Genomic DNA, 12707 nt, shown 5'->3' with positions numbered 1-12707 from the left:
GCTGGTTCAAGAAGACTTCAACTCCCACGGTATGCCATAGGGTTGTCTTCACGTTGATAATTGATCTATCTTACTGCATGATATTCGCGACAATTTCAATATGATCATGACTACTTCACCACTGCGGCCAAGCGTGTTGGATTTATCATTGTACTCGACCTCAATTGGTGGGCCTATTGATTGTAACATCTACGCGTCCACTATACCCGAAGCCATCGAATCAAAACAACAAATTACCCCGGTGGAAACATATAAGGTTTTAACAGGCTTGATTATCCACACTGCGATTAAAGGTCAGACGAAACGAGATCCGCCGCAAACAGCAGTGGACGGTCTCCCACTTCGTGGTAGGTAGAGAGCACTCGGAATTGTACACGAAAGGGTCCTATAAGGACTTTTTGAATGACGGGTCGCCCAATTTTTTCCGAATATCACCGTTTGAAACGCAAATGAAAAACTTAATGAATGCTGAAAACGCGGTTATTGACACCGGTTTGTCGACGAATTGACAAGAAAAATAATGCTTCATCTGGTGGCTAGGTTCAACGTTGTGTGTTCTACCCAACCGTTGCTCGGAATACACGGAACTAAGAATCCTTTTTCGGTGACAACAGCATTCCATATAGATCTACACTCAAACAATTGATGTTTCGCGATGAAATGATAATACTTTATTTAAACGCAATAATAACACAAATTTATCTGATAGCAAAAATACTCGCGCTAAGCATTGTAGTTCGCATATCATTGTAGCGTTCGTTAGATAATGATAGCTCTGCATCGCTTCTATGCTAATTATCATGACAGCGGTGGTGAGGGTGATCATAAAAGAGGCTGTGCTGCATACATTCTCCCAACAAAACTGATGGTTTTAAATTTACCCGTCAACGACCATGTCCACATCATTACAGTTCCAAGGATGTTCTCCATTCGATGGAGTATGCAAATCACGCCTTGCATTTTCTTGGGAAAACGTGGGAGTTCCTTAGTTCTTTAGCTGAAAAATCATATCAGAATACCTTAGTTTGAATTGTTTTGCATTGCTCCATTCCGGGTAATGAGAAGGCGGACACTTGGATTAGAATGGTAATGAGAAAAGGCGAACAGTTAGGCATTAGAAAGTGACATTCATGAAAGATCGCGTAGCTTCAACGAGTCATTCAGTATTTCTTATCAGAAGATGCTCGAAAATTGGCAAATTTAGTGGAACAATGGAAGTTTAGGAATCCAAAAGGCCAACAAGCCTTGGTTCAATGGGATGGATAAAGCTCGTGACTTCATTCGTATGATATCTCGGGTCATGTTAGGTCATTATACGTTGGATGAGCATCTCATCTGTAGGGGGGTAGTGGAGAGCTGCGCTTATAGTGACGATTATCACAACATTAAACATGTTGTCTGGTCGTGCACCTAGTGCCCTAGCGCCAAATCTCCGTTAAACGAATCCCTTCGGTCTTGTTCCAGTCCGAGATGTGCTAGCTATCCTCGATCATCCTATATGTCTCTCATATACAGAATTTCAAGCACAATAGATAGCCAAATTTCGTTTTATCTTCTAATTTGGTTGATATGCTAACGTCAACCTGGAAGTCTTGTTACAAAAGAGTTCCCAGAGGATCCAAGGAGGGCAGTCAGCCAATCGGTTCATGATGTCCTGTAGTATTTTTCCGTTTGACAAAAAGCTGCAAGTTTAAATTCTTGTTTTCCCTAACATTGTTGTCCACCTTCTCTTCATTTTCCCTGATACGGTCTCTGCAACTCTGACACGGCGTGTTTGGTAGAACAATTTTATCGAAAAAAATCGGAATCGCTAAAACTTCAACATGTGATAGAATGGGCTTTTCCCTTTCATTTGAAAGTAAAAGTAAAATATTCTGTCGGAGGCTCCAGAACAACTTTTTATTTTAAAGGTTTTTTGTTTGAAAACTTGGGTTTTTCAATGAAACTAGTTCACATTTTTGCCCCTAGGTAGTACTTTAGACATTCAAATATTACTAATAGTGAGAATCGGATGGACAATTTCAATGTGTACAACTTTGTAGAAAACTACATCGCGATCTAACATCTCCACAGAAAGCTATTAAATTTTTATCAATGTTTCTAGATTCGCACGAGGCCTATTGCTTAAGAAGCTTTATTCCAAAAACATTTTTATTTGAAAAAAATTGAATTGCCTTATTTTAACAGTGTTCTCAGAAGAACCTGAATGCTAGCTAAGTCCCATCTTTAAGCGTAAAAAAGCATAATTCCAGATTCCACCGTTTTATGCGCACCAATGATATTTAGAAGCATGGAGATATAGTGAAGGGTAGATAAAATTTAAACGAAATTAAGACTCTTTTGAAAGATGCTGGGTAATGCAGCAGAATGAAACAGTTTTTTGTCACAGATATATTTGTTTCTTCTTTTTTTCTTTACTCTTTTTGGAGTATGCTTGATGTAATCTTGAATTATCCTCTTTGCTCGTTAGCATCTTGTGGGATACATTTGGCCTAAATTTAAACTTTATATTTGATCAAACTCGATTACATATTCAGTCATTTGATTTGATTTCGATTGAGAATTCTGATTAACAGTTTCATGAAGGATAAAAAAATAATTCGAAGAGATTTATGTTCAAGTTTCTTAACTTTTGGGAATGGCTGTACATTGAACAGAAAACGCAATAGTAAATGAGAAATAAAGGTTTTGTCTATTGTACGAAGATAGCGATCTCAATATAAAAGTAGATAAAGAAAGTATCACCTTTACCCGAAAGACGTGTTGCTGTTAATGTCTTCAGATTCTGAACTGAACTGGGAACTCTGTCTTCTTGATATGTTGTCGTTGCTCTTATCCCATATTATGAGGGAAATCTTCAATAAACAGACTTGTATTACTTTAAGAATTTACTGAATGTATGGTCCAGCCTGATATTTTCTTGTTCGTTTTCTGTTGTGATCCGTGCACAACGAGTAACGACTCCGGAATTTCTTCTTAAAGGAAATTATGAAACATGGTTTTGTTCTTTTTTCAAAGATTATGTGAAGTGTGCTCGATTTGGTAATAAAATTTCCGGACAAGCAAAAATCTGCATCTATAAGTTCTGATGAAATGAATCTACCCCAAAAGATAACAAACATGGATCCAAAACTCGAAGAGCTTCTTTTTTTAATTTTCAATCATCTTTCTTTTTATGTTAATAAAGACAAACAGGATTCTCAACCCAAAATTGCAATAAAATCCGTCGTTTATTAAAATGACTCGAGCTGTCTACTTTAGTTCATTCAAATATAAAGCTTTGAATTTAAGCCAATTGTATTTTACCAGGCAGGATAGGATCAGGAAGAAGCGTCATTCTGGTTTACATTAGTTATCCCCTAGAGCGAGAAAAGAAATGAAAAAGGCATGATAAAATCCGTTACTACATTAATCAACATCTTGAAAAGGTATGAGATTATCGAATAAATTTGGTCAACACCTTTCCACACCTCCTTGTTCATAAAGTGTCATTTTCGCCCAAGACCCGGAGAAATCTGAAAATGTATTTTTTCTGCTGAAAAAGGGACTTTGTATACATTGAAATTTATCTGAATTTACTGTTCATTTAAACCCAACATTTATTGTAAGTCCTTGTTAATCGACTTCTTAATCCATAGGCCCCGCGCACACCTAAAAGCTGATAAAATTTAAATAACTTTCTCGGGTGATTTTATATCGATTTATAGCATTTCACGAAGTTGTAGACAATGAGATTGTTCATCAGAATCTCACTTTTAGTATTTTTTGAATTTCTTTAGTACCAATTAGTAGCAAAAATGCGAATTAATTTCATTAAAAAACATAAGTTTTCAATCAAAAAACTTTAAAATAAAAAGTTGTTCTACATCCCCCGACAGAATATTTTAATTTTACTTTCAAATGAAAGGGAAAAGTCCATTCTTCCATATCCCGAAGTTTTACAGATGCCGAATTTTTTTCAATAAAGTTGTTTCACAAAGACACCGTGCTGAGCCCTCACATTCAGCCTATCGGAAACTGTTTGTGAGTGAATGTATGTATGCATGTGTGTGCAAGTGTATATATGAAAAAATGTCACGTCTGTTTCTCAGAAATTGCTGGACCGATTTGCACAAACTTAGTCTCAAATGAAAGGTACAACCTTTCCATCGGCTGCTATTGAATATTTTATTGATTGGAGTTACGGTTTAAAGGGTGCGGCAACACAGCAAATTTCAATATAAACTGGTCAACCTTATCCCTATTTTTTGGATGATCCTTCTCTAATCCCCCCCTCCACAAAATCCCCTTCCATCAAATACCCCCCATCCCCACATCAAGACCTCAACTCATCCACACGCCCCTCTTTCATCCCAACAACCCCCCCCCCCCTCGTTTTGACAAAATGCGAAAACTCTTGATTTTCTTTTCATCATATCTCCGGGTCTAATTACTCCGGGTCTAATCAAGCCTTAAGATGGTTTTTGAATAAAATTGATCAAGGAATCTAGAATAATTTCAATTTTTGGCTGCAGTGCTGCCAACTATGCTATTTTTCAGTTAAATTTAAAAAATTAATTTTTCTCTCAATACATATATTTTAATTTTGAAAATTCTAGTTCCATCGTGTTTCTCAGACATTTTTACATAAAAAACACTTATAAACTCAATATAATTTGACCCTATACTGAGAAAATCTGCTTTGAACCAAAAAAATCGCATTGTCCCATATAAAATCACAAACGCAAAGCAATAAAAAACCAGCTTGAATATTTTAAGTTCATAGATAATTTATCGTGAAGTAGACGAGAAATGATGAAGAACTACGTTTTTGGTTTGCTTCTAGCAGATCAGGGTCGACTTTTATGACCGTTTGAAGATTTTCTCAGTTTTGGCCAATAAAAATGGATTTTAATATGGGAAATGCGAGTTTTATCCTTCAAAACGGTGTATCTCAGGATACGCTCAAATTATATTAAGATTATATTATATATAATTATTAGTGTTTGTTAAGTAAAAATGTCTGAGAAACACGATGGCTTTAAAATTTTCAAAATTACAATAAATGTATTAAGCAAAAAATTAACTATTAATCTTTAACTGAAAAAAAATCGCATAGTTGGCAGCACTGCCGCTAAAAGTTAATATTTTTTCTAGACTCATTGGACCATTTTCTTCAAAAACCATCTTGTGGTTTGATTCTAGAGTAAAAAAAACCGAAGATATGACCAAAAGAAAATCAAGGGTTTTAGAAATTTGTCAAAACGGGGGGTGCCCTCATGGCCCGAGGGGTGGTTCAATTGACACAAAAATTTGGATTTCTATATACTGCTCCTGGATGAATAATTTCTCCAAATTTGGTTAAAATCCGTGAAGGTCGATTTCAAGTTTGCATCTTTTTTTGATCACCTCGCGTGGAATGACCCATATTGAACATAACTAGCCATGGAATTGAAGTTTGGACAAATGAGAAAGGCAAAACAGATTTTTAATTAGAAAAACCCGTATTCCCGTATTTTTCGAGAAACTAAAATATTTCCTTTGAATTGCTAAGAATGTTTTCTTTAAACAAAGGTATGAATTGATATTTTCCGAGTGCTACTTCAAAAGTAATAGCACTTAATATATTTTACCTCATATTTTTCCATAGTAGGGGAAACCGAGAAGAGTTGAAACAGAGGAGAGTTCAAACAAAGCCCATTAATAGAAACCATGTCGTTAGTGATCTGGCCAAAATACTCTTGTTTTATATCTTTCGTAGATGTTTAACCGATTATTGCACAACTTATATCTCATGCGTATCACAAATTGAGTTTTCCGATCAGAAAAAAATGATGTAGTTATTCCAGTAAAATTATTTTTATGCACAATGTAGCTGACATAATAAGGAACAATTAGTGAAAATTTCAGATTGATGGATTAATTGGTTCCTAAGATATCGTGATCGCCTCGAATGAACTTTTTAACAAAATAAAACTCCGAAAAAATCGAATTTTAATGTCGGTGCCGCGAGTCAACGGTCCAGCGTATCAAACACTACGCACCGCCTACGAGTGGTCAATGGCTAGTGGTCTATGAATAGTTGTAAGTCAAGTTGTAGTATTTCGATCTTAATGAAATCTTGAGAAAATTTTCCTCAGCGTATGTAATTTCAGAATATTTAATTTACAAAAATTCAATTTTTTTTATCCTGACAAAAATGTGTAACCCGTTAAGGGAAAATTGAATAAAAACAAAACATAAACACCGATTTAACAACTCTAACTTCTCCAAACGTATTCTGCAAGAGTATAGCAACAATATTAACTCATTTATAATGCCTGTTCTGCGTTATTGCTTGAGTAATAACCTACTATATATATTGTAAGTTGGGCAATAATGGGTTAAAAAGCATTATTGCAAAATCCAATGAGCATTGTTTGAACTATCCTCTGTTTCAACTGACCTCGGTTTCCCCTACCAATGTCAAAAACGGGGGGGAGGGTCTTAAATAGTCCAATTGATATGAAATTTGGCATCTAAGCTTACTTTGACATTTGTCTCACTATGAAAGCGGGGAAAAAAAATAAAAATGACTGATTGTTTGCAATGCTTTAATGCACATCCAGTCTGACAATCGGTTATCTAGAGTTTAGGTTAAAATTACACAAACAAATTGGTTTACATTACAAAATACGAAGCCCCATATTCATACCAAATTCATTCCATGTCTTTTATTGAGATCACTCAATTAACTTATTTTAAACACTGTTTTCATTTTACGCATTTTATTCGTTTTGTCTAGTTCTTACATTTCCTTCAGTTTCTTGATTTTAATAATCTTACTAGTTATTTTCAGTTATTATTTTTATTTGTTTCATCCAAATTATGAACTTGAAGCAATTTGGTTTATTTTCTTAATTTCACAAGTTTCTAATATTGTTTAATTTTTCATTTTCGTCATTTAATTAGTTTTATTCTGTTTATTCTCTTCATCTTTCTATTCGTTTTTTTCAGTTCTATTCATTTGGTTTATTTCATTATTTAACCTTAGGGCCATTCACCCCTTTCTAGGTTAGTGGTGAGCTGCGTACTAGGCAATCGGTTTATCAGCTACGCTATGTTATATCCCTATTAGTTTTATTCATTCTATTCATCTTATTCAATTTATACGTTTGATTAATTTTATTCGCCCTCATTTTATTCATTCATTCAGCCTCTTGGTAAATTTTTGGTTGAAAAAACGGCGACGTTGACAAAATCGGCAAATTTGTTTTTCTTTCTTTTTAATAAGCCGAAGCTGTTATAGTATTCTTCTTTAGTCCCTAGACGTAACCATAACCCTTTCTAATTATAAGGCAGACCCTCAAGAGGGTCTAACAAAGCAAAATTTTAAAATAATATTATTTAGATTTTTGCATATTTTGCATCTTTAATTTTAGAAAAATAGGCTCAAGAAGGGATTTACAGCTAGAGCCCATCAAACGGATTTTCATATGCGGGTGACAAATCGAGAAACGACCCAGACGAAGGCTGATAAAATCGGGTTAACTATATTGTCTAATTTTACATTGAACTAATTTGATTTATTTATTTTGTTCATTTGATTCATTAAATGGGTAGAACGTTTTACGAATTTGATAACTTTTTTTTCATTTTTTCGTCTTTAATAATATTTTAATTTCATTTGTTTTATTGATTTTCTGTAATTTATTCAGTTTATTCGAGGTTTGGTTTGTGTGTGACTCAAAATTGTATTCTTCCCATCTCTAGGTGGGTGCCTATTTCACATATGGTCTGAAAACTAATGAATGATATGTGTAAAAAATGTCTCATCTCACTACTAGTAGGATTAAGTAAGTGGTTTTAAGAATTCTCTGATTATTCATTATTGGGGTCGATTGCCGCTTGTTAGTGCTTTACGTCTATAGATAAATAAATAAATAAATAAATAAATAAATAAATAAATAAATAAATAAATAAATAAATAAATAAATAAATAAATAAATAAATAAATAAATAAATAAACTTGGAGTTTAATGACTCAAAGACACTGTATCCGAAGAAATTTAGCCGTCATCGGAGCAGGGTGGATTCGCTGCCAGAAACTATCCGAGTAAACGGCGACAAAGTTGGGAGCTGAAAGGCAACAGGTAGCGGTATCGGGAGAAATTTACCGTGGGCCAAATTCATCGCTTGCGCAAAGTATGCCGCAATCAAGCTGGGAGGGAAATTGCAGGGAGATAAACTGTTCAATGAATGAAGTGCATCGTGATGTCCTACAAAAGGGAGGTGCAGTTTCCTTCGGGCTTCATTGACAGTGGTTTGCGTATGGATGGTGTGGTGGTTTCGGCGGCATCTTAGTGCGATTTGACACTCGAGGAACGAACAATGGACAGTACTAGTGCAAGGAGCTAAATGGCTGACGAAAAATATGGAATATCGGTATCTAGAAGAAATCCAACAGCAAAAATCACTTACCTTAATATTAAATGTAGCGATTGAAATTCACCACTTCTTGTTGACCACCCAATATATTGAACAAATAATGAAATTTGGAATACTTAATAGCTTATTATTTTATTAATCAACCATTAAATTTTTCTTTCAGAGAACCAATCAAAAACCAAAATAAACAACAATGAACCTGCAGCACCTAGTACTCACTCTAGTCATCGCACTCTCGGCTCTCTACATCAACCCAGTGACATCCCAGCGAGAAGTGTTTCGATTATTCAAGAACTGCAGATTTGGAAAACCAGATTTCGATCCATGTGTAAAGAAAGCATTCAATGCGTTAAGGCCGTGGTTTAAGACAGGTTCATATTTGTATTCGGAAATATTTAAATCTAATTAACCAACCACATTCTTCCAGGCCTTCCGGAGTTGAACGTTGCACCATTCGATCCACACAAGGCGGCCCACATAGTGCAGTATCGAGGCGACAAGGACGGACTGGCCGGCTATAAGCTACAACTCTCCAACGTATCCGAGTACGGCTGGGCGATTTCGGAAGTAACCAAGTACAAGACGGACTACAAGCATGACCGCATCATTTACTCGCAGTATTTCCCGGAGAAATCCCTCGATGGAGAGTACGAGTTCGAGTCGAAACTGTTAGGTAGTCCGTGGCACACCAAAGGAATTTGGAATCTGACGCTGTACGAGTACAGTCAAACGACGACTGTAACGCGGGTGGGTGGCCCAGGAGGTCTGCTGAAGGTGCGTGTTGAGATTGACAAAATCGGGGATATGAAACTTCATATCTCGGATCTGTTTCATGGGGCGAAATTTATAGGTAATTATTTTAATTTCTTAGAGCCTTTAGAGTGTGCTGCTTCAATGATGGCACGTCAAAAACAGATTTTCATAAACCTATTCATGATTTACTTTCTCGTTTCCTTTGAAAAGTTTCAAATATATCTGATGCTGCGTCTGTGATGGAGCATTCTGTTCGGTCAAACAGAATAGTCCATCAATAAAGCAACATCATGCTAACATAGCTTCTAAAGATACAGAAAGAAATTCATGATTCGGCAGATTTTTAAAAACGGGCTTTGACGCTCCGCCAATGACGGAGCATTCTGACCATTTAGAGATCCGCGTAGTGTCCACTAACATATTTCTTAAATTTTTAGAATCCATAGCCGACTTTTTCATCAACACTTTATGGCAACCAAGTTTTCCATTCATAAAACCTCTGATCAACGATCTAGTCAGCACCGCATTCACGGATATCTTCAACGAATCCTTCCGATACTTCCCGCTACACGAAGTGATACGCAATAGCTATTAGGATTTTTACTTTAGGACTGAAATAAAACTAGTTTTATACCATTTTAGTGGCGGTAAATACATTTTTTTATTGTCTGTCCGAGTTTTGCAGTCGATGGAAATGATATTCTGCGGTAATTTGAGGTGATGTTGCTGCTATTGGTTCGCTACTTTATTGTCCATTGATTCCATCCTGATTTCTGTTGTTTGTTTGGGTAACAATAATTCATCTGGCATTTCCTAGTGTAACGCTTTTTATATAGTTGTTGCAATTGTGGGTATAGTTAAAACTCTTTCAACGTTGGAACATTCACAAAAATAAACTATTCTATTGTGAACGAACAATGCTTATCCTGAGGAATACTGTATGAACGGATTTTTCTTCTATAGTGTTTGGTTAGTTCAATGGTATAGTGCCTGTAACTGTTAAAACTTCCATCTAGTACTTTCTGGGTATCTAGTCATGGACATTTTGATACTGTCTCTCGGTTCCAGCTCTCGCCGCATTTTCGTCATCCTTTTTTTTTAGGAATGATTACAAGCGGCATTTCTTTGGTCAACATGTTTTGCACACTAATAACATACATACAAACATACACACATCGTATCTAAAATAGTCTCAAGATTTTCGAGCTCGAAACTTCTAACAATTGCATTTCCGTCCTGCGCCGCGACATGAAACAACCAGTTACATTCGTCCTGAAAATTGATTTAGCTACCCGATCTACGAAATAACTTAACGTATACCTACGTATTTTGTAAACTAAATAAGGGTGTATCGCGCTGTCTCTATGCCGATTTCGATTTTCCTACATGTGAATCACTGTCAACTACTTTCGTGCTTTAAGGTGAAGTGAGGGCTAAAACATCCTCTAAGGGTGCTTCTTTCAGACTGATTTCTTTATGGAACTGATTTTTGGGCTAATTTATTCATTGAGAAAACTCACAAAAAGGATTACAGAGAAACAATTACCAACGTTCTTTGTGGTAACTGGGGTAACATTTCACATCTAGAAACTAAAGCTTGGTTCGATACAACCTTGTACGAAAATATGTGAAATGCTTAATGTGACCCCTGTCCTCGACTAAGCTGCATTCTAATTGCACGTTAAAAAGAAAACCCCTAACCCCAAGGTAGCAACCACTTGCCGATGTGATTCTAATTGCGATGTCCATGATAGTTTCTCATCCTATGTGGCTGTGGTCTATTAGAAGGTTGAATCAAAGTATTTCTCCGGGCCGACGACAGAATGGCTGGCGGGACTAAAATATGTTAGTCGCGCACGGAGTGTCGTGGGTCTTACCCCTGTTGTGTTACGCGAATCTCTGACACAGTGGACGTTTGTTTCTTCGTAAATCGTGGGATTCAAATGATGGTCAGGTCTCTAATACCCATTTCGGGGTTCACTATAGGCGATTATAACCCAACGTGTTTGGTATCTTCTAGTTGCAGTACAACAAATGCTAACGATTGAATGTGTAGTGCTGTGGGATAGAGTAGCACAAATTTATCTTCAGCATAAACTATGGATCTATCCCGCCTTTTGCGGGCAAGAAAAGCTTCCATAGCTTTGGTCCAAGAACCGTATATTCAAAAAGAAAACTTCTATGTTGAAAAGCTACTTAACCCCGATTTAGTTGCTTTCTACAAAAGTTGCATGCATGTATACTTGCGAATAGCACTATTGATGCATGTCTCTTAACCGACCTCACAACTCGCGATATTGTTCGGCATATTTACCGCATCACCTTCCGATGATTTCAAAATGGTTGAATCAGACGGTGGCAGCAACGGATATCCCGCCATATTCGGAGGTGATGCAAATGCCCATCACATAATTTGGGGCAGTTTAGATATCAATTTGAGAGGCACCAAATTGATGGAACACTTAAGTAGTACAAATCTGCACATACTTAATGTAGGATATCGCACAACATTTGCACGAGCTGGCAACGAAGAGGTGTTAGATGTAACTCTCTGCTCTGACGGTATTACGCATGAGTTGTCAAACTGGCTCGTACCAAACGAGCTCGAACCGTTGTTAGGTCATAGATACAACGTCTTTGATCATTTAATCGTCTCGCTTGATAACGTCACATATCATAATCACAAATCTACGAACTGGGACTTTACGAGGAGGGCTTAGTGACTAGGTTTCATGGGTATCTTCCGACGATTTATTCCAAATGACTTGGATGAGGTCGCGGATAAAACAAACTCACTCATAGTAGTAACAGATCAAAAGCTTGTCCGCTTGGAGTTATGCGTGCTTCTAGAGGAACACCTTGGTGGAATACCGAACTTATTCGACTCAAAAAGTTATGTAGAATAGCTTGGAATAGCAGACTCAGAGACGGGTGGAGGCATTTAGCTTGGCTCGCAAAGCATACGGAAATGCCCTTCGATCCTCTGAGCGAAGTGGTTGGTAAAGCCTCTGCAAAAATGTCAACGAGACTGGCAGATAAAATTAAAAATTAAATTAAAACGAAAGATTGTAATGTTAATTCGTTTAGAACTGCTAATGGTGTATACTTGTCTGACGAAGATGTAATACTCAACTGTCATTTTAACACACATTTTCCAGGCTGTACGAAACCACCCCAGACGAATGCCTCTGAGTTCTTTTCAGATAGTTCTGATTCTTGGACATTCACTCGTAGAATTGTTACAACCGAATCGATTAAAAGTTTTACTCCGTATAAGCCTCCGGGGCAAGACGAAATCATTCCAGTTCCATTTCAAAGAGGACAAGAACGTTTCAAACATATTTTGAAAAAAGTTCTTACTTGTAGTCTTGTAATAGGTCACATTCCATTTGCGTGGTGAGAAATAACTGTAAAATACATTCCCGCGCCACTTATATTCGGGATGTTAGCTTAGGCGAGTATACGCTGCGTGCATTGCACCATGCATTTCAGTGTGGGAAGTCTACTACCACCCTGTTTAACAATACTGTCTAAAACATTGAAAAAGC

The 12707-nt window shown here is 36.6% G+C and overlaps 1 protein-coding gene across 2 annotated transcripts in view; it reads left to right on the top strand.

The window, feature by feature from the left end:
• The window catches only part of LOC131684687 (uncharacterized), a 38311-nt gene extending 28510 nt beyond the window's left edge, over positions 1 to 9801 (top strand). For both annotated transcript variants that reach the window (XM_058967774.1, XM_058967775.1), the window contains exons 2-4: positions 8570 to 8777; positions 8834 to 9256; positions 9597 to 9801. In XM_058967774.1, coding sequence (XP_058823757.1) covers positions 8600 to 8777; positions 8834 to 9256; positions 9597 to 9754 — 759 coding nt within the window. In that variant the 5' untranslated portion in view covers positions 8570 to 8599 and the 3' untranslated portion in view covers positions 9755 to 9801. The remainder of the gene's footprint in view (positions 1 to 8569; positions 8778 to 8833; positions 9257 to 9596) is intronic.
• The last annotated feature ends 2906 nt before the right edge of the window (positions 9802 to 12707 follow it).

This window comes from Topomyia yanbarensis, chromosome 2 (genome assembly GCF_030247195.1).
Source record: "Topomyia yanbarensis strain Yona2022 chromosome 2, ASM3024719v1, whole genome shotgun sequence".
In the NCBI taxonomy this organism is placed as follows: Eukaryota; Metazoa; Arthropoda; class Insecta; order Diptera; family Culicidae; genus Topomyia; species Topomyia yanbarensis.
The sequence above is the reverse complement of the archived record's forward strand: the minus strand, read 5'-3'. Positions and strand labels throughout refer to the sequence as shown.